The sequence below is a fragment of the Protomyctophum parallelum genome, assembly GCF_964188405.1.
Source record: "Protomyctophum parallelum genome assembly, chromosome: 5".
Lineage (NCBI taxonomy): Eukaryota > Metazoa > Chordata > Actinopteri > Myctophiformes > Myctophidae > Protomyctophum > Protomyctophum parallelum.
The window spans coordinates 15125465-15147964 of NC_139702.1; the positions used below are offsets into that span (position 1 = coordinate 15125465).

The window sequence follows — 22500 nt, forward strand, 5'->3', positions numbered from 1 at the left end:
CCACGCCTCTTAGTGGGAGGGGCTAGGTGGAGAGGGAGGGGTGAGCCCATTGGTTCCTGACAGAGCTCTGACAGGGAGGCGGAGAAACGACGATGAGAAGACACTTGTTTGGACGAAGAACAGGAAGTAGTTGGATGACGAGGAGGAACCGCTGGAGGACTTCCTGTCTGTCTGGACTTCATCTGCAGACAGACAGACAGACAGACAGACAGACAGACAGACAGACAGACAGACAGACAGACAGACAGACAGACAGACAGACAGACAGACAGACAGACAGGGTTATTGAAGCAGTCTTTAAAACATCTATAGAAAACATCTATAAGATCTATGGATCTTATAGTCCATGGATAAAATCTATAGACCTTTGATAGGGAGGAGTCAGGTGGTCTGCGGGGTGGGTCAGGGGGCGGGACCCGAGCTGTGACATCATCAGGGGGCGGGACCCGAGCTGTGACATCATCAGGGGGCGGGACACGAGCTGTGACATCATCAGAGGGCGGGACACGAGCTGTGACATCATCAGGGGGTGAGACACGAGCTGTGACATCATCAGGGGGCGGGACACGAGCTGTGACATCATCAGAGGGCGGGACACGAGCTGTGACATCAACAGAGGGCGGGACACGAGCTGTGACATCATCAGGGGGCGGGACACGAGCTGTGACATCATCAGGGGGCGGGACACGAGCTGTGACATCATCAGAGGGCGGGACACGAGCTGTGACATCATCAGGGGGTGTGACACGAGCTGTGACATCATCACGGGGCGGGACAGGAGCTGTGACATCATCAGAGGGCGGGACACGAGCTGTGACATCATCAGAGGGCAGGACACGAGCTGTGACATCATCAGAGGGCGGGACACGAGCTGTGACATCATCAGGGGGCGGGACACGAGCTGTGACATCATCAGGGGGCGGGACACGAGCTGTGACATCATCAGACCAGGTGAAGTACGGACCCCGGTCGGAGTGGGGTGGGGGGGTGAGGGGGGTGCGGGGGGGGCTGGGGTCAGAGGTCGTGACCCTGTCGATGACATCACTGTGGCTGATCCTTCTGGGTTTGTTCCGCGGGGGGGCGGGGGGGTGGTGACCCCGCAGTGACACCGACCGGACCGCCCCCTGGGGGCGGAGTCCTGGAGTCTTCAGAGGACACGCCCCCTGGGGGCGGAGTCCTGGAGACTTCAGAGGACACGTGTACTTCTTACCCTGAGGAGACAGAGGGGGCATGGCTTAAAGGGATGTTTCAGATTGTTTTTAAACGTAAGCTGTATGAAATACTTGGCATTATTATAGTGGTTGCAACTGTATTAATTGAGTCCCGTGGTGGGAGTTCTGCTCTGGTTTTGGTCAAATATTAAGTAGTGCCCCCCTGATGTGGGGGGGGGGGGGGCACAGGGGGCCACGCAGTAAAAGTAAATCAATCCACAAAACTATAACATCATTTGTATTGTTGACCTATTTCTAAAATATTAGCGGAACTTTTGTTCATTTTGACCCCTCTATCACATGGAACTATGTTTTTTGTGTCCATATCAATACGCCCAAAAACCAACCAACCAAAACCAAATAGGACCACAGCTGCATGTCCGGGTTCGATCAGACTATAGAAGCCTATTAATATGGTGATGTTTGCAGATGACATTGTGATACAATCGATTATTTGTATTGCAAAACGATACAATACGATACATAATCAATGTTGCTGTTTTCATTTCGATATACTTCGATTCATTCAAATTAAAATCGATTTTTCAATGCAGTTATTATATTGTTACACGCCCCTAGTGGTGTAGTGGAGTAGTGAAGCATCGTGTAGTGTAGCAGTGGTGTAGTGGTCCAAGGAAGCTCTTAGAAGGAAGTGAAGTGGTCACGTGACTGGGCTGCGCCATGACACTTTCATGGACACTTCCATGGGAGCCAAACTCACACCAGTAGTGCAATGAATACATGGCAGTGAATGGAGCCGGCTGGACCAGCTCATAACAAACATTATACATGAACGATTGCGAGCTTTGTCATATAATTGGTTCAGGAATATGAAAGAAGACATAAGTGATATCACACGTTTTTTCCGAGTGGTTGTTTTTCGACTTAATAACTATTTATTTTTATTGAGGTATTTATAGAAGAGCACATAGTAAGTTTTCTGCCTGGGCTGCTCTCTGCTCTTTGAAAAAATAAATCACATTAAGTAGTATGCACATAAAAAAATAAGACAGCCTAAAATAACGTGTTATATATATTATTTTATTTTCCAGAAGCGATCACTTTACAAAAGGTCTCAGTCATTCATAAATAATGTTTGTTCATGAGCTGGTCACTGAGCTCTCATTGACACAGTGCATTCTGCCGAACTTCCGGGTGTAGTTTGGCTCCCGTGAAAGTGTCCATGAAAGTGTCATGGCGCAGCCCAGTCACGTGACCACTTCACTTCCTTCTAAGAGCTTCCTTGTAGTGGTCAAGGAAGCTCTGAGAAGGAAGTGAACTGGTCACGTGACTGGGCTGCGCCATGCCATGACACTTTCATGGACACTTTCATGGGAGCCAAACTACCCGGAAGTTTGGCAGAATGCATTGGAGTCAATGAGAGCTGTGACCAGCTCATGAACAAACATTATTTATGAACAATTGAGACCTTTTGTAAAGTAATCACTTCTGGAAAATAACAGAAGACATGTAACACATTATTGTCTGCTGTTGTTATTCGATGTGTAGGCCTACACTGTGTAATTTTTATAGAGGTATGGTATCTCTATAAAAATAGAGATACCATAAAGTACAAAGTACATTTCTGAACGCACCAAGTATCGCAAGACTTCCCACCATTTCCTGTCTGGCAGCCAAATATCGCGATACTTCGGAGCCAGAAACGATACCTGCTGCTGTTTAGATCCTCAGATAAAATTATATACTGTGCACTCTGTGCACATTGAAAAGTAAGTGATTAGAAAACAACCTGCGATATGTCTTCTGTTATTTTCCAGAAGTGATTACTTTACAAAAGGTCTCAATTGTTCATGAATAATGTTGGTTATGAGCTGGTCCAGCCGGCTCCATTCACTGCCATGTATTCATTGCACTTCCTGTGTGAGTTTGGCTCCCATGAAAGTGTCCATGAAAGTGTCATGGCGCAGCCCAGTCACATGACCACTTCCCTTCCTTCTCAGAGCTTCCTTGGTAGTGGTGTAGTGAAGCATCATGGGTAGTGTAGCAGTGGTGTAGTGAAGCATCGTGGGTAGTGTAGTGTAGCAGTGGTGTAGTGGTGTAGTGATGTAGTGAAGCATTGTGGGTAGTGTAGTTACAAAGCGAGGCAGGCTCTTGGAGTGTCTCGGTTCGATCTCCAGTGATTTGTTGAACAGATAATCTGTGAATTCCTTTTCCTCTCTCTCCTCCATTGGATTCAACCATTCAAAGAACCTCTGGTAGAGAGACATGGGGGGGGGAGAGAGAGAGAGAGAGAGAGAGAGAGAGAGAGAGAGAGACGCACACATTCATTCATATTGCAATATTATTGTTATTTCTGAATGACGGATCCTACATGGCAGCCATGATGTACACATACTGTCATTTACAGCTGAACGGATCCAACATGGCAGCCATGTAAAAACACAGTCATTTACAGCTAAATGGGTCCAACATGGCCGCCATGTAAACACCTTAGAGTATATATTAATACAGACGGCACCGGATTCCTCCTCCCATCCACTTGCATTAAGTTGCTCAAAGTTCACTCCTCCTTCCGGGTAGGAACAGAGTGCATTCTGGGATGGATTGCCCCAATAACATGAACGCGCTGGTCGTTGACTATCATTGCGCCGTTTGCACGTAGGCTATGAAACATTCGTTCACGCGTCATGGGCCCAATAACATGAACGTGCGCAATGATAGTCAACGGGCTCGAGCTGCAACGACAAATTCGGCCACTATGTCCATTTGGCCTCAGGGTTTCCTCTGGGTGCCGTCTCTATTAATATATACTCTAAGGTAAACACACTGTCGTGTCATTTACAGCTAAATGGATCCAACATGGCCGCCATGTAAACACGCTGTCGTGTCATTTACAGCTACTGTAAATGGATCCAACATGGCAACCATGTAAACAACATTTAAAGCTAAATGTTGCTCTCATGTTTTTTAAAACATTAGGAGTATTATAGCATTGACGGCTCATGTCTTAAACAGTAAGGCTGGTTCTGGTATCGTGTGTGTGTGTGTGTGTGTGTGTGTGTGTGTGTGTGTGTGTGTGTGTGTGTGTGTGTGTGTGTGTGTGTGTGCGTGCGTGCTTGTTACCTGTATTGAGGGCTCAGGTCGTAAACAGTACGGCTGGTTCTGGTATTGTTGAATTTCTCCGGTAATTTCTGCAACTTTACGACGTTTGCTGAAGTTGATGAGCTCTTTACCTAAAACACAATAACACAACCATGTTACTGTCGCCATACACTTCTCCACCGAGGCTAGGAGGCTCCTTGCCCCGAGCCCTCCTCCACCCCCCCGAGCCCTCCACACCCCCGAGTCCTCCACCCCCCCCCCCCCCCCCCAGCCCTCCACCCCCCTAGCCCTCCACACCCTGAGCCCTCCACACGCATCCTTGAGGCTAGGAGACTCTTCTACATGCACATGCACATGCACATGCACATGCACATGCACATGCACATGCACATGCACATGCACATGCACATGCACATGCGCATGCACATGCACATGTGCATGCACATGCGCGTATACACAACAACACAGTGTGTTACCATGACGACGCAGGAAGTCTGGATTCCCTTCCTCTGTCTTCAAGATGTTGGTCAAGTAGATTCCTGCACACACACACACGCACGCACGCACGCAGGCACACACGCACAGGGGGGGAGGCTTATAGCTTTCATCTTTGCATCGGACAAAATTTCAGCTTGGTCTCAAACAAGCAATTTAACGAGCACACTTTCTAGACATTTATTTTTAACGATGGAGTGCTGTGGTTTTTGTATGTGTCTATGGAGTTAGCATTACTCAAATAGAACCCCAGGTGTCTATGGAGTTAACAGTACTCTAATAGAACCCCAGGTCAGGTGTTTTGTATGTGTTTAATTTATTTAAAGACCTTTTAAGCGTCGTACGAAGCCAACTCTTGTCGTGACAAATCATGACAACACACACAATATTTCGGGCCAAACAAAGAATTAGAAAGCAGGTTACAACACTTTTGTTGTTGTTTTACTTCTTTGTAATTATTTGTTTGGTCCAAAATATTGTGTGTGTTGTCATGATTTGTCACGACAAGAGTTGGCTTCGTACGACACTTAAAAGGTCTTTAAATAAATTAAATAAAAACTGCCTATGGGGAAATGCATTGCGTTTTCATTTCCTGGGCCGTTCGTTGTTCTGAAACGGGGAGGGACTGCGCCGCTCTATTAGCATTAGCATTAGCTTTAGCTGGAACCAACCAAAGAAAGGAACACAGGGGGGGTTGATGGAACGTAGTTTCAGAAGGTATTTCTTGTAATGATCTTCACTCAGTTCATGAGCTTCTTCTAGAATTTTCCTCTGACGACCCGGAATCATCTGTTAATTTAAAAACATGAACTATTAATGAACTGTAAATAACATAATAATATCAGAGTGGAGCATTGTCCAGGGTGTTTTAGAGAAGGGAGAAGAGTCTGGGACGTGTGGAGCGTTGTCCAGGGTGTTTTAGAGAAGGGAGAAGAGTCTAGGATGTGTGGAGCGTTGTCCAGGGTGTTTTAGAGAAGGGAGAAGAGTCTGGGACGTGTGGAGCGTTGTCCAGGGTGTTTTAGAGAAGGGAGAAGAGTCTGGGACGTGTGGAGCGTTGTCCAGGGTGTTTTAGAGAAGGGAGAAGAGTCTGGGACGTGTGGAGCGTTGTCCAGGGTGTTTTAGAGAAGGGAGAAGAGTCTGGGACGTGTGGAGCGTTGTCCAGGGTGTTTTAGAGAAGGGAGAAGAGTCTGCGACGTGTGGAGCGTTGTCCAGGGTGTTTTAGAGAAGGGAGAAGAGTCTGGGACGTGTGGAGCGTTGTCCAGGGTGTTTTAGAGAAGGGAAAAGAGTCTGGGATGTGTGGAGTGTTGTCCAGGGTGTTTTAGAGAAGGGAGAAGAGTCTGGGACGTGTAGAGCGTTGTCCAGGGTGTTTTAGAGAAGGGATGGTTAAGGTTTGTTAGAGTATTTGTTGTTAGCCTCGACGACCTTTAGGCGTATGCAAAGGCTAAACTTATGTAACTTAGATAGCATTTTATGTAGACATAGCACTCTATAATGTATACGCATAGCTTTACTTTACAGATAATCTACTCCAAACCACACCAAAGGGTCCCGTCGGGACAACACGTTTTTTTAACGTCAACCACTGGTTTACCTTAAAAAAAAAGGTTTTGTCCCAACGCGACAGATACCTTGCTTATGACAAATTTATGTTGTCATGTATAGAGCACCGAAGTCTGACCTCAATGTCAGTAGAGGACGCAAACCAATGTAAATCCATGTGCTTGTTATTTGCATTGTAATCCCCATAGGATGCATGATTTTAGACCACCTCATATAAGGACTGTGTTTGAAACATAAACAAATCATCCCGGCCGCTTCACTCATATGGATATGAATAATCAACTGACTGAGAGAAAACGCTATTGTTACTGCTGCTGAATTAGTTACATTTTCCCTAGAAACAGACTGTATCATATATGAGTGACTGACGGTCGCAAATGATACAGAGACACCTCCCTGACAATAACGCCGAGACAGCTTGTTAACTTTGGATCACAATGCTTATATGAAACGATTTTAAGATGACCCTGCATGTTATTCTCCATAGAGAAATTACTTCCGTGAACCAGGGGAATCGATGGGACGAGCGAGTGATGTCAGGACTTCGGCGCTCTATTACCATGTATTGTTCTTACTTACTCTAAATCGCTCTGGATTAAGAGCGTCTGATAGATGACTACATTTTGAAATTGTAAATTGTAGGGGTATACGGTGAGGATTAGGAGAGGGTGAGGATTAGGGGAGGGGTCAGGGACTCAGCGTAGGGGTGAGGTCGGGGTACCTGGAAGGTGCGGTCCAGGCGGTAAACAGGTGAGGAGTTCATAGCGCTGACGACCTCCAGAACTCCGTTAAAGTTGTTGAGTTCCTGAAACACCTGAAGAACCTCGATGACCCTGGAAACCACCTGGACGCGCTCTTCTATGTTCTCCGTTTCCACAATGCACCTGTTAACGAGATGTTAACGAGATGTTAACGAGATGTTAATGACATGAACCTGCACCCACTCTTCTGTTCTGTTTCTACAATGCACCTGTTAACGATATGTTAATGAGATGTTAACGAGATGTTAACGAGATGTTAATGAGATGTTAACGATATGTTAATGAGATGTTAACGAGATGCTAATGACATGAACCTGCACCCACTCTTCTGTGTTCTCCGTTTCTACAATGCACCTTAACAATACAAAAATACAATAAAATACACGTAATGACATGTTAACTCTCTTCTATGTTTTCTGTTTTCACAATACGCCTTTTAATGACATGTTAAAGGACAACTTTAGTTTTTTTCAACCAAGGTTCATGTTTTAGGTTGTCATTAGAGAAAGTAAAAGATGAGTGTTATTTTTTTTTTCATTTGCTGCTCTATTTCGTTTTAGAGATTTCAGCTCTTTTTGACAGGGGGCGGGGGCTGGGGCATGGGGGCTGGGGCATGGGGCTAAATATGTATTTTTTTTTACCAATTTTTATGTATTTATTTATGATTTTTTTTTGTATTATTTACTATAGTCCTTCGTCAGGCAGCCTCTGTAGACATTTTTAAAGCTCAGCTCAAGACCCACATCTACAACATTGCTTTTAATTGATCTTTTATTTTTTATTTTTTTGTTATTCATGTCCTCACTGTATTGCATTACTGCTCGTTTTTTAATGTCGTTGCCTTGCTTTTCTTTTATATTGTTCTGTAAAGCACTTTGAGCTGCATTTCATGTCATGAAAGGTGCTATACAAATAAAGTTTTATTATTATTATTATTATTATTATTAATAATAAACCCCAGGAAATTACATCGGGCCACAGCAGATCACAGGATCTACTGAATGTGAAGGTAGCCTATAGGGGGAAGGCTTATAGGGTCTGCCAAAATCTCCCGGAGGGGGCGTTAACATATGTGTCACGTGGTAGCGTGGTAGGCATTTCTGCTTTGTTTACAGTCAGCGACCATCCGTGTGCGTTCTAATTTTTAAACACCAGAGGGAGTTCAACGAGCTCGTTCCTGGCGACAACACAGTGAGCCAACACCAGGATGGAAAGAAAAAACGTGGGCCTCGACATACCTTGCTTACAAGGACAAGCTTAACTTTGAGGAAAAGGAGCGTTACCTCAACAAAATCAAGGATATTGACGGTCTCGACCCCTATGAACACACTGACTGAACAGAGGATTCGATCTTCTACCACCACTAATGCGACTACATTTAATGCACCTTCAATAGATCCTGTGATCTTTTGTGGTCAGATGGAATTTCTTGGGGTTTATTAGGACTATAATAAATAATAAAAAAATAAATTGCCATAATATTTTGTAAAAAAATACATATTTAGCCCTATGCTCGAATGCCCCCGCCCCCTGTCAAAATCTGCTAAAATCGCAAAAACGAAAGAAAGCAGCAAATGAAAAATCATCTTTTACTTTCTCTAATAACAAGTAAGACGCGCAAACGCGTGAAGCGAACGCAGCTCGTGTGTGTGTGGTTGTGTGTGTGTGTGTGTGTGTGTGTGTGTGTGTGTGTGTGTGTGTGTGTGTGTGTGCTACAGCTGCGCCCTGTGTGTGTGTGTGCTACAGCTGCGCCCTCTGGTGGCCATCCCAGCCTGTCAAAGTGGGCAGGGGTGAGGTGGGTTCGGGGGGTGAGGCCAAGTAGGAGCCTGACCAGTTTGTTTTGAGAGGTCTGGAGCCTTGTTTTAAGGGCCTTTGAGGTGCTGTGGTACCAAGAGGTGGATGCATAGTCAAAGAAACCTTGTACGAGGGCTCCTGTTAAGGTCTTCAAGGTGTTTTTGCTGACCAGTGAGGAGATCCTGTAAAGGAATCTTGTTCTTTGATTGACTTTTTTGATTACGTTGGTGGCCATTTTATCACCGGAAAGATTGGCCTCCAGGATGGAACCTAGGTAGGTAATTTCATCTTTTCGTGTGATAATATTGTCACCCACTCTAACCAAGAAGCCATCTGCCTTGCTGAGTTTACTATTTGATCCGAAGAGGATGGATTCAGTTTTTCCCAGGTGTAAGGATAGTTTGTTATCAGCGAGCCAGGTGCAGATTCTACCGAGTTCAGTGCTGAGGGTCTTTTCAACCTGCAGTTTGTTCCTGTCCGAGACCAGCAGTGCTGAGTCATCTGCGAACAGGAACAAGTTGCAGTCACAAGCTGAAGTCATGTCGTTAACATAAATTAGGAACAGTAAAGGCCCTAGTATGCTTCCTTGTGGGACGCCACAGCTCACTGGGAGGGGAGGGGACAGTGTTCCGTTCACCTCCACCATCTGTTCTCTCCCCTCCAGGTAGGATTGCATCCAGCTCACTGATGTGCTATCAAAACCAATAGCTTTAAGCTTGTTAACCAGTATGGAGTGGTTCACGGTGTCAAAAGCCTTTTGGAGGTCCAGCATGACCATGCCGCAGTATTTTCCAGCATCCACCTCGTGTTTGATGTGATCGCTCAAATAGAGGAGGCATGTGTCAGTGGAGTGGGATGTTCTGAAACCAGATTGGAACTCGTACAGCAATTTATTAGAGGCAAGATACTTTTCAACCTGTTCATAGACTATTTTTTCCATCACTTTCGAGATGGAGCTTAGAATAGAAATAGGGCGGTAGTTGCCGGGTTCTAATTTACTCCCTTTTTTGTACAAGGGGGTTACTTTGGCCAGTTTAAAATCTTGGGGGACCTGTCCCTGTTTGATGGAGAGGTTAACTATGTGGGTGATGACTGGAGCTATGGAAAAGGCTGAGTCTCTGAGACCCCCCGTGACCCCGTGACCGCGCATCTAAAATATGAACGCAAGCTTAAAGACTCGTAACGATTAATCCGATCGACGCGACCACCTCCACCATTGTTGTTGTCGGTAGAGGAGGAGGCCGTCTTCTTCTATCTACAGCCAAATAGAATGGTGGTGAACGGTGGCGGTTGCTGAACTATCGGCGCCCCCTGCTGGCCTGGATTAATGACATGTTAATGACATGTTAACTATAGCTGTATCATCAATGTTAACCACTTGGTACTTGGTGGTAGTGTACAGTAGGGTGTACAGTAGGGTGTACAGTACCTCTCTAACCACAGCGTCAGGTTGGTGGTAGTGTACAGTAGGGTGTACAGTAGTGTGTACAGTACCTCTCTAACCACAGCGTCAGGTTGGTGGTAGTGTACAGTAGGATGTACAGTAGTGTGTACAGTACCTCTCTAACCACAGCGTCAGGTTGGTGGTGTGTCGGATCATTCTCAGCAGGTTGGGTGAATTCAGCTCTTTGTCTTCTTTGGTCCAAACGCTTCCCACCAGCTCAGAGGGCTGCACCGCCCTGTGGGAGGGGCCAGCACATACATCCACCAATCAACACACACTGTGGGCGGGGCCACACTATTCTCTTGTCATGTTAAACTTTCTAAGTAGATGAGTCATTAAATTACACTATTTATTATTAGCTGACTGTTACCTGCATCATTATTATGGATTGATTAATTTCTTCCTATAAAATGATTGTGTATTCATTGATTGATTGATTGGTATTAATTACTACCTGTATAATTGAGACTCCAGCAGGGTCAGCTGCCGGGCGATCTCAATGGGGTGAAGGGTCATGAGGTCAAAGGTGTCACTCTGACCCGGGCGGCTGAGGTGCCATTCTATTGGAGGAGGAGCCTGAGTGAGGTGCCACTCTATTGGAGGAGGAGCCGCTTCATAGGCGACGCTGTGGGAGGAGCCGGACGCCCGGTTGGCCGCCCGCTTCCTCTGAATGATCTTTGTTATAGACTCCACCCACTTCCTCATCGATTTACCTGGACGAGCAGGCAGACAGACAGGCAGGCCGGCAGGCAGGCAGGCAGACAGACAGGCAGGCAGGCAGGCAGGCAGGCAGGCAGGCAGGCAGGCAGGCAGACAGACAGACAGACAGACAGACAGACAGACAGACAGACAGACGGTTACACACCTTCAAATAAAGGCTCTTAAATGGGGGGGGGGGATTTCTTGAGAAAACATATAAAAAACGTTATTATGGGGAAAGGATGATAAAAACAGTGGAATGAGCACCGTCTGTACGCTAATGTGTGTGTGTGTGTGTGTGTGTGTGTGTGTGTGTGTGTGTGTGTGTGTGTGTGTGTGTGTGTGTGTGTGTGTGTGTGTTAGTACCTCGTACCACAGTGATGAAGGCCTCCAGCCTCTTCAGTAACTCAGAGTCTCTCTCAAAGTCATAGAAGTGATTTTCAACCCAGTGACGACAGACGTTCAATACTCTGGGAGAGGAGAGGAGAGCAATGTGTTTAGAATGGAGAGGAGAGGAGAGGAGAGGAGAGGAGAGGAGAGGAGAGGAGAGGAGAGGAGAGGAGAGGAGAGGAGAGGAGAGGAGAGGAGAGGAGAGGAGAGGAGAGGAGAGGAGAGGAGAGGAGAGGAGAGGAGAGGAGAGGAGAGGAGAGGAGAGGAGAGGAGAGGAGAGGAGAGTCCAAGCCACTTGTTTTCACCTGACAGGGGGGGATTTCACCGGGCCGGACGTAACGCGTGGAAGGAACACGTTATTCCGACCAGTTCCTTTCCCCTCCATTAGGCGCCCGGGCTGGCCAGGATTACTGCATGTTTTTATGAGGGTACCTACCCTAGGGGACACGGGGAGAACCCAGGACCTTCTAACAATGTACACTAAACGTATCTAACAGTGTGTGTTACGTCAGTTGGACAGGAGTCTAAACTATCTATTATCTAAAGTTAAACTATCTATTCATCTAAACTATCCATATAGTTTATAATAATAACAGTGTCTGTTGTGCTACCTCAGCTGGACAGGTTGCACAAACTCCTTCCTGAATCGTTTGAGTTGGTCTGAGCTCTGAGCGGGTTCTGCATTCTCCTCACAGTGTTCTGGAGGCTCCGGTTCTGGGATGTCGAACCTGCAACACAAACAATATGCGTTAATTAACCCATTCTGACCTGAGATCAGATTCTAAAAATGTCTTCTACATCCTGACAGTTTTCCATTCTGACCTGAGATCAGATTCTAAAAATGTCTTCTACATCCTGACAGTTTTCCATTCTGACCTGAGATCAGATTCTAAAAATGTCTTCTACATCCTGACAGTTTTCCATTCTGACCTGAGATCAGATTAAGAAAATGTCTTCTACATCCTGACAGTTTTCATTCTGACCTGAGATCAGATTCTAAAAATGTCTTCTACGTCAGTCGTTCTTCGATTTTTCTAAAATAGCAGACCTACAAGCTCCGCCACCGAGTGGCGCGCTATGAGTTTGTAGATCTGCTATTTTGCAATAGCTAAAGCATAACATGATGCTAACACCAAAATGGGTTCCCGTTCAGAATGGGTTAATTAAGCAATAAGCGGAGATCTCAGGTTACCGGGTATTTTACACTGGCTGGGGGCGTAGGCAGACCCGACGCACAGCCGAGGGTCTTCTACGGTACGGTACGGTACAGTACAGTACGGTACGGTACGGTACGGTAAATGATATATGTACAGTATATATGTGTGCACAGGCCTTAGAGTGTATATGAATAGAGACGGCACCCGGAGGAAACCCTGAGGCGAAATGGACATAGTGGCACATTTTGTATTGCAGCTCGAGCCAGCGCTGGTCCGTTGACTATCATTGAAGCACGTTCATGTTATCGGGGCCCATGACACGTGAACGAATGTTTCATACGTGAACGCGCACAAACGGCACAATGATAGTCAACGGCACAGCGCGTTCATGTGTTTGGGGCAAATCCATCCCAGAATGCACTCTGTTCCTACACGGAAGGAGGAGTGAAATCGCCTCATGCGCTTTTGAGCAACTTAATGCAAGTGGACGGGAGGAGGAATCCGGTGCCGTCTCTATGCATATTATACTCTATAAGGTACAGGCTCAGAGACAGGTCAGAGGTCAGAGCTCATACCTCTCCATCAGGAGGTCCAGTACGTCGTGGGGTTTACAGAAGGAGCGGTAAGTGGTCAGAAATGTTCGCACAAAGTTTGGATCTGAAACACACACAGACACGCGCACACACACACACGCACATGCACACAGTTTTTTTTTTTACCAGCCGGTCTAGACTGGATCACATTTTACTCATGATCAGAGCTTGCGTTGCTCCAGACTGTATGACGGAAGCATGATTGGGTCAGTCAGTCAGTCAGTCAGTCAGTCAGTCAGTCAGTCAGTCAGTCAGTCAGAGTCTTAGGTAGATACGGTAGACAGACAGACAGACAGACAGACAGACAGACAGACAGACAGACAGACAGACAGACAGACAGACAGACAGACAGACAGACAGACAGACAGACAGACAGACAGACAGACAGACAGACAGACAGACAGACAGACAGACAGTCTTACCAGCATACATGTGGAAGGTGAGCCTCTCTATGAGTTTACAGACGGTTCCAGCCTTGATGGTTGGGATTCCAGACGTCTGCACGTTCTCCTCAAACAGCACATTCTGCTCAGAGTCTGGTTCTGAGAACCTGTAGGCCTCCTGTCTGAAAAAACACATGTATATGAATATATATGAATACTGCAAACAATCTATTTAATCTATAGGCCTCCTGTCTGAAAATATGAATATATATGACATCCTACTATAAATGGTCCACGTCTCTGCGTGTGTGCGTGCGTGCGTGCGTGCGTGCGTGCGTGCGTGCGTGCGTGCGTGCATACATGTTCGAGAACCGTTTGACCCACCGACTTCACATTCAACACACGCATTCCACACCCCCACAGGGAGTGCAGTGCCCGGTATCGAGTCGGTCGGAACCACGGTTCTCCAGAACACAAAAGGCTCTGGTCAGGCTCTGCCAGTGGGCCTAATGAGGCCAACTCCTTTCACCTGGTCAGGCTCTGCCAGTGGGCCTAATGAGGCCAAGTCCTTTCACCTGGTCAGGCTCTGCCAGTGGGCCTAATGAGGCCAACTCCTTTCACCTGGTCAGGCTCTACCAGTGGGCCTAATGAGGCCAAGTCCTAATAATAATGTCAGTATCTTGGGAGAAGCATGGTCTTAATAATAATGTCAGTACCTGGGGAGAAGCATGGAGTCCTTCTCCTCAGTCATCTGGGTGGAATCCAACATGCGCTCCAATGTGCTGCCATACTGAAGAGACACCAGGGCTAGAAGACAAGAACATAGACCATACTGAAGAGACACCAGGGCTAGAAGACAAGAACATAGACCATACTGAAGAGACACCAGGGCTAGAAGACAAGAACATAGACCATACTGGACCCAGAGCTAGAAGACAAGAACATAGACCATACCGGAGAGACACCATTGTTAGGGAGGTGTCTCTGTATCGTTATATTGTTAGAGAGGTGTCTCTGTATCGTTATATTGATACAGTCTCTGTATCGTTTACGACAGTCAGTCAGTCACATTTGATACAGTCTGTTTCTAGTAAAATGTAACTAATTCAGCATCAGTAACAATAGCGTGTTCTCTCAGTCAGTTGATTCTTCCTATCCATAAAATGGATAGGAATATTCATATCACATCATATTATGAGTGAAACGGAAGGGGTGATCAGAACACTCGCTATGGAGCTGCCGTAGTTCGCTCTGAGTGGGCTCAGCCAGCCAACCCTTCCCTTCAGTACACACCAGTTAACCCTTCAGTACACCAGTTAACCCTTCAGTACACACCAGTTAACCCTTCAGTACACCAGTTAACCCTTCAGTACGCCAGTTAACCCTTCAGTACACACCAGTTAACCCTTCAGTACACACCAGTTAACCCTTCAGTACACCAGTTAACCCTTCAGTACACACCAGTTAACCCTTCAGTACACACCAGTTAACCCTTCAGTACACACCAGTTAACCCTTCAGTACACACCAGTTAACCCTTCAGTACACCAGTTAACCCTTCAGTACACACCAGTTAACCCTTCAGTACACCAGTTAACCCTTCAGTACGCCAGTTAACCCTTCAGTACACACCAGTTAACCCTTCAGTACACCAGTTAACCCTTCAGTACACACCAGTTAACCCTTCAGTACACCAGTTAACCCTTCAGTACGCCAGTTAACCCTTCAGTACACACCAGTTAACCCTTCAGTACACACCAGTTAACCCTTCAGTACACACCAGTTAACTCTTCAGTACGCCAGTTAACCCTTCAGTACACACCAGTTAACCCTTCAGTACACCAGTTAACCCTTCAGTATACACCAGTTAACCCTTCAGTACACCAGTTAACCCTTCAGTATACACCAGTTAACCCTTCAGTACACACCAGTTAACCCTTCAGTACACACCAGTTAACCCTTCAGTACACCAGTTAACCCTTCAGTATACACCAGTTAACCCTTCAGTACACACCAGTTAACCCTTCAGTACACACCAGTTAACCCTTCAGTACACACCAGTTAACCCTTCAGTACGCCAGTTAACCCTTCAGTACACACCAGTTAACCCTTCAGTACACACCAGTTAACCCTTCAGTACACCAGTTAACCCTTCAGTATACACCAGTTAACCCTTCAGTATACACCAGTTAACCCTTCAGTACACACCTGCCATCCATCCGTTCTTCTCCTCGGCCGTCTTGGCAGAGAACACCACGCTGTTCCCGTCTTTCAGCGTCATCTCGAATGCGTGGCGGTACTCGCCCTCCTTATCGTCCTTGTCGCTGATGCTCACCTAGTGGACAATCAGAGAATTACAGTTAAAATAATATCAGTCACCAATACAATAGCAGAGACGTGTGTTTTCAACCAGTCTAACGTTCATTAGAAGGACAATATCAGTCACCAGAAGCAGAGACGTGTGTTTTCAACCAGTCTAACTTTCATTAGAAGGACAATATCAGTCACCAGAAGCAGAGACGTGTGTTTTCAACCAGTCTAACATTCATTAGAAGGACAATATCAGTCACCAGAAGCAGAGACGTGTGTTTTCAACCAGTCTAACGTTCATTAGAAGGACAATATCAGTCACCAGAAGCAGAGACGTGTGTTTTCAACCAGTCTAACGTTCATTAGAAGGACAATATCAGTCACCAGAAGCAGAGACGTGTGTTTTCAACCAGTCTAACGTTCATTAGAAGGACAATATCAGTCACCAGAAGCAGAGACGTGTGTTTTCAACCAGTCTAACATTCATTAGAAGGACAATAGCAGTCACCAGAAGCAGAGACGTGTGTTTTCAACCAGTCTAACGTTCATTAGAAGGACAATATCAGTCATAAAAGTCTCTACTAACCTTGCGTAGGAAGAGCTTCTCTTTGAGGCGGTACTCTGCAGGGCTGGCTCCGCCCGGTAGGTGTGGCCTGGGGGTGTGGTTAGACTTGACCCCGCCCCCAAGGGCGTGGCTAGACTTGGCTACGCCCCCGGGGGCGTGGTTAGACTTACAGCACACCATGAGGCCGTCGAACAGGAAGATGTGGCGCTCATGTTTGGCTCCAACTCTCGTTAGAGTTCCTTCCATGATGAACTCCTTACAACACACACCTAATTAATATGTAAATTAGATAATTAATGGGGTGCGGACTGGGGTGCATACTTAGTTTAGACTAGTCATTGGTTAGACATGGGTTAAGGTTAGGTTTAGGTGTGCTGCCCCGTGGGAGGTTAGGTTTAGGGTGAGGGTTTGAGATAGGTTGTAGTTGAGATTAGATTATTAATATGTAAATTAACTATATGATGAACTCCTTACAACACACCTAATTAGTACGCAAATTAGATAATGTATATGTAAATGAGGTTATTAATGTGTAAATTAACTATATGATGAACAGGGGTGCATACTTACACACATAATTAATATGCAAATTACATAATTAATATGTAAATGAGATTATTAATATGTAAGTGATATAATTAATATGTAAATTAACTCTATTATGAACTCCCTACAACACACACCGACCGGACCTACCTATGCCCCCCCCCCCCCCCCCCCTCTGCCACCCAGGTGGAAGAGCACATCACCCCCCCCCCCCTCTGCCACCCAGGTGGAAGAGCACATCACTGCCCCCCCCCTCTGCCACCCAGGTGGAAGAGCACATCACTGCCCCCCCCCCTGCCACCCAGGTGGAAGAGCACATCACTGCCCCCCCCCCCCCCCCCCTCTGCCACCCAGGTGGAAGAGCACATCACTCCCCCCCCCCCCCTCTGCCACCCAGGTGGAAGAGCACATCACTCCCCCCCTTCTCTGCCACCCAGGTGGAAGAGCACATCACTGCCCCCCCCCCCCCCCCCCTCTGCCACCCAGGTGGAAGAGCACATCACTGCATGCCTGGCTGACATCTCACAATGGATGTCCTCCAACCACCCAGAAACCCGGAAAAGACTGAGCTTCTCTTCTTCCCAGCTAAGGGGATAAACAGGGTCGTAATATGGTTATATCAGTGACCTTGACCTCTGTGACCTCGGTGACCTTACCGATGTCCTTGCCCTCCCATCCATATGGTTATTTAAATGAATGTGACATCTGTGACCTCGGTGACCTTACCGATGTCCTTGCCTTCCCATCCATCGATGCTTCGTTGGATCTCATTCATCTTCTTTATGGCATCACTGTGTTTCATCTGATCTCACTGGAATACAGTACAGATAGTATTATAATACAATAGTATCTATATAGTATACTATAACTAATATATTATACAGTACAGATATGTTTATACAGTATTATAATGCTATGATACAGTCTGTAATCACAGTACGAATTGCACAGTACTAAACAGTACCGATAATCTGTTTACTATGATTACAGTAAACAATGAACCTAGCATCTGTTTACTAGGATTACAGTAAACAATGAAACTAGCATCTGTTTACTAGGATTACAGTAAACAATGAACCTAGCATCTGTTTACTAGGATTACAGTAAAAAATGAACCTAGCATCTGTTTACTAGGATTACAGTAAACAATTAACCTAGCATCTGTTTGATTACAGTAAACAATGAACCTAGCATCTGTTTACTAGGATTACAGTAAACATTGAACCTAGCATCTGTTTACTAGGATTACAGTAAACAATGAACCTAGCATCTGTTTACTAGGATTACAGTAATGAATGAACCTAGGATCTGTTTACTAGGATTACAGTAAACAATTAACCTAGCATCTGTTTACTATGATTACAGTAAACAATGAACCTAGCATCTGTTTACTAAGATTACAGTAAACAATGAAACTAGCATCTGTTTACTAGGATTACAGTAAACAATGAACCTAGCATCTGTTTGATTACAGTAAACAATGAACCTAGCATCTGTTTACTAGGATTAAAGTAAACAATTAACCTAGCATCTGTTTACTAGGATTACAGTAAACAATGAACCTAGCATCTGTTTACTAGGATTACAGTAAACAATTAAACTAGCATATGTTTACTAGGATTACAGTAAACAATGAACCTAGCATCTGTTTACTAGGATTACAGTAAACAATGAAACTAGCATATGTTTACTAGGATTACAGTAAACAATGAAACTAGCATATGTTTGCTAGGATTACAGTAAACAATGAAACTAGCATCTGTTTACTATGATTACAGTAAACAATGAACCTAGCATCTGTTTACTAGGATTACAGTAAACAATGAAACTAGCATCTGTTTACTAGGATTACAGTAAACAATGAACCTAGCATCTGTTTGATTACAGTAAACAATGAACCTAGCATCTGTTTACTAGGATTACAGTAAACAATGAACCTAGCATCTGTTTACTAGGATTACAGAAAACAATGAACCTAGCATCTGTTTACTAGGATTACAGTAAACAATGAACGTAGCATCTGTTTGATTACTGTAAACAATGAACCTAGCATATGTTTACTAGGATTACAGTAAACAATTAACCCAGCATCTGTTTACTAGGATTACAGTAAACAATGAAACTAGCATCTGTTTAAATAGGATTACAGTAAACAATTAACATAGCATCTGTTTACTAGGATTACAGTAAACAATGAAACTAGCATCTGTTTAAATAGGATTACAGTAAACAATTAACCTAGCATCTGTTTACTAGGATTACAGTAAACAATGAACCTAGAATCTGTTTACTAGGATTACAGTAAACAATGAACCTAGCATCTGTTTACTAGGATTACAGTAAACAATGAACCTAGCATCTGTTTACTAGGATTACAGTAAACAATGAACCTAGCATGTTTACTAGGATTACAGTAAACAATGAACCTAGCATCTGTTTACCAGGACAACAGGTATAAACAATGAACCTAGCATCTGTCTAAACAACACAACAGTATTAGCATGTGTTTACTAGGACAACAGTGTTAAGTGAACAATAAAAACAATGACATAATCAGTTATAACAAACAGAACAGTATTAGTAGAATAGAAACAATGTATCCAATAATTATAATAAACACAACAGTATTAGTAGAATAGATACAATGTATCCAATAATTATAATAAACACAACAGTATTAGTAGAATAGAAACAATGTATCCAATAATTATAATAAACACAACAGTATTAGTAGAGTTGTTACAATGCATCCATTGTTCTTCATATAAGAACAGTTACCGTATCAGCGAGTGTTCCTTCCACTGCAGAAGCAAAACTTCATGTTCACAAAATACTGATGTCTCGACTATCAACTAACTATCTAACTATATACTATTATATAACTATAGTTAATAAAACCTCATGGTCACTAACAACTATCTACAACAACCCAGATGTCTCTACCAACCTAATAAAACGTCATGGTCACTAACAACTATCTACAACAACCCAGATGTCTCGCCTATCAACTATACCTATCTAGAACAACGCTGATGTCTCTACCAACATTTAATAAGTTAATCTAAAACTATAAAACTTCATGTTCACTAACAACTATCAACTAACTATAGTATACTACTATATAACTACCAACATTTAACGACTTCATCTAAAGTATGAAAATAACTATTAATACACTAATCTAAAGTCTGAAAGGAACTATTTAATAAGTATCTGAACGTATGAAAAGCTGAAATTCCGATACGCTGCTATGCACAACTAACCTCTCTCTCACTGTGTGTGTGTGTGTGTGTGTGTGTGTGTGTGTGTGTGTGCGTGTGTGTGTGTGTGTGTGTGTGTGCGCGCGTGCGTGCGTGTGTGCGTGTGTGTGTGCGTGCGTGCATGTTAATATCTTTGTTCTAGCTCAGAGAACAATAGCACCCCCATTGTGACCCTTGACCTCTCCTGTGAGGTCTATTTACGTTCAGAGGAAACTGGGTGGAGAGGATGGGAGGGGCCGCACACACACACACACACACACACACACACACACACACACACACACACACACACACACACACACACTGGTGAGAAATACATTACATTAAGTTGTACTGGTCAGTACAGCCATACTCTTAGTATTACTAATAGTACTCAGATGTACTGTGTTAGATGTATCAGTATTAGCATTAGTACAGATTATTGTACTGCTTAATCTCCTAAATACAGCTATGTGAAAAATGCAATCCTCAGTGAAGCCAGGGAAAGAGCTTAGAACACGCACGCGCACGCACACGCACACGCACACACACACACACACACACACACACACACACACACACACACACACACACACACACACACACACACACACACACACACACACACAGAGTGTTCAATAGCATTGATTTGTGAGAAAAGAATATCCTTGAAAAACATGCTGTAATGTCACATTATGGCCTAAAGAGGGCGCACTTGTTGCACTTCTTCAACATTCACCTCTCTCCAGCTACGGTCTGAGTCACTGCAGTGTGACCACACGCACGCACGCACGCAGCCACGCACGCACACGCACACGCACACGCACACGCACACGCACAAGTTTATCTAGTTTTTAGCTTAACTCTACAATGCTATAGGCAAAAAATGGCTAAGAAAAACAGCTTTGAACTGACGTAGGCCTACATGGATAGATTTCTACATTTAGCAGAAAAAACTAAATAGTTTATGAGAAATGATGTGTTTCGGTGTAGTGACACTCCTTAAAACTACACACTGATTTTCAGACTTTGGAAGACATTAATTTCAGACTGAAGTAAACTAGCTACACGATGAACATGAAGGGTCCCATCTGGTGCCACCCCTTACCCCTTATCCCTTATCCCTAACCCTAACCCCTAACCCCTTATCCCTAAAGGGCTCCATCTGGTGCCACCCCTTACCCCTTATCCCTTATCCATAACCCTAACCCCTTATCCCTAAAGGGCTCCATCTGGTGCCACCCCTTACCCTTTACCCCTTACCCTAACCCCTAACCCTTACCCCTTATCCCTAAAGGGCTCCATCTGGTGCCACCCCTTACCCTAACCCCTAACCCTTACCCCTTATCCCTAAAGGGCTCCATCTGGTGCCACCCCTTACCCCTTACCCTAAACCTAACCCCTAACCCTTACCCCTTATCCCTAAAGGGCTCCATCTGGTGCCACCCCTTACCCCTTACCCTAACCCTAACCCTTACCCCTTATCCCTAAAGGGCTCCATCTGTTGCCACCCCTTACCCCTTATCCCTAACCCTAGCCCTAACCCCTTACCCCTTACCCTAACCCTACCCCCTTACCCCTTACCCCTAAACTTATTTGCCATTTTTTACTATTTTAAAACATTTAAAAATATTTCAACTATAGCCAACGACACGTTGTTAGCTTGTAGATTGGCTATTTGTTCTATTTTAAAATGTTTTAAAATAGTAAAAAATGGCAAATAATTTTAGGGATGGGGTAAGGGGTGACGCAAGATAAAGGGCGAAGTCTGTGTCACTACTTGGTGCGTGTGGGGGTGTGGCTTAAACCAGGCTATGGACTTCAACTGTTTCTGTTTCGGTAGTGACATGAAAACATGGGACAGCATGTTTTATATAATTTATATTTATCCTGCGTGCCTGCCATGCAACGGCAGAAACACAGGTTGAAATCCGAAACACATACTTAATAATAATCGTAATAGATGTTCCGAAACTTTGACCTCTATGGCCGGCCGCAAGGTTTACCAAAGCCCCGCAATATATACATCAAAACGTGCGGCTCGGCCAGGAATGGTGTGCTTGTGCTTTTCTTTCCGATTCGCGTTACCGTGCCGACGTAATTCACAATAAACGATGCGAAAATGCCCCATTCAAAGTCAATAGGGAAACGCGTGGAAAAACAGAAAACATCACGTTACTTTGGAGCCACATTACTCTGGCATACTGTTACGTAGAAACACGTAACACACATTTAAACCTCAAACAGCACACGAGGCCATCGACTTTGTCGTGGTTCAGACGGAATTCGAA

General features: G+C 44.8%; 1 protein-coding gene across 1 annotated transcript in view; it reads right to left on the reverse strand.

Annotated features, from left to right (window-relative positions):
- LOC310858217 (son of sevenless homolog 1-like) overlaps positions 1–19878 on the reverse strand; it is a gene marked incomplete at its 3' end in the record, with an annotated part of 20149 nt that extends 271 nt beyond the window's left edge. Inside the window, exons 1-18 of the mRNA XM_083764325.1 lie at positions 19749–19878; positions 17697–17781; positions 16446–16693; positions 15758–15884; positions 14267–14357; positions 13590–13732; positions 13150–13231; positions 12029–12145; positions 11394–11497; positions 10783–11041; positions 10444–10563; positions 7051–7213; positions 5441–5558; positions 4751–4813; positions 4296–4405; positions 3308–3424; positions 366–1211; positions 1–182 (exon numbers count right to left, since the gene is read on the reverse strand). The exon at positions 1–182 is cut by the window's left edge and continues 271 nt beyond it. Coding sequence (XP_083620451.1) covers positions 1–182; positions 366–1211; positions 3308–3424; positions 4296–4405; positions 4751–4813; positions 5441–5558; positions 7051–7213; positions 10444–10563; positions 10783–11041; positions 11394–11497; positions 12029–12145; positions 13150–13231; positions 13590–13732; positions 14267–14357; positions 15758–15884; positions 16446–16693; positions 17697–17772 — 2966 coding nt within the window. The 5' untranslated portion in view covers positions 17773–17781; positions 19749–19878. The remainder of the gene's footprint in view (positions 183–365; positions 1212–3307; positions 3425–4295; positions 4406–4750; positions 4814–5440; positions 5559–7050; positions 7214–10443; positions 10564–10782; positions 11042–11393; positions 11498–12028; positions 12146–13149; positions 13232–13589; positions 13733–14266; positions 14358–15757; positions 15885–16445; positions 16694–17696; positions 17782–19748) is intronic.
- Positions 19879–22500: the final 2622 nt, after the last annotated feature.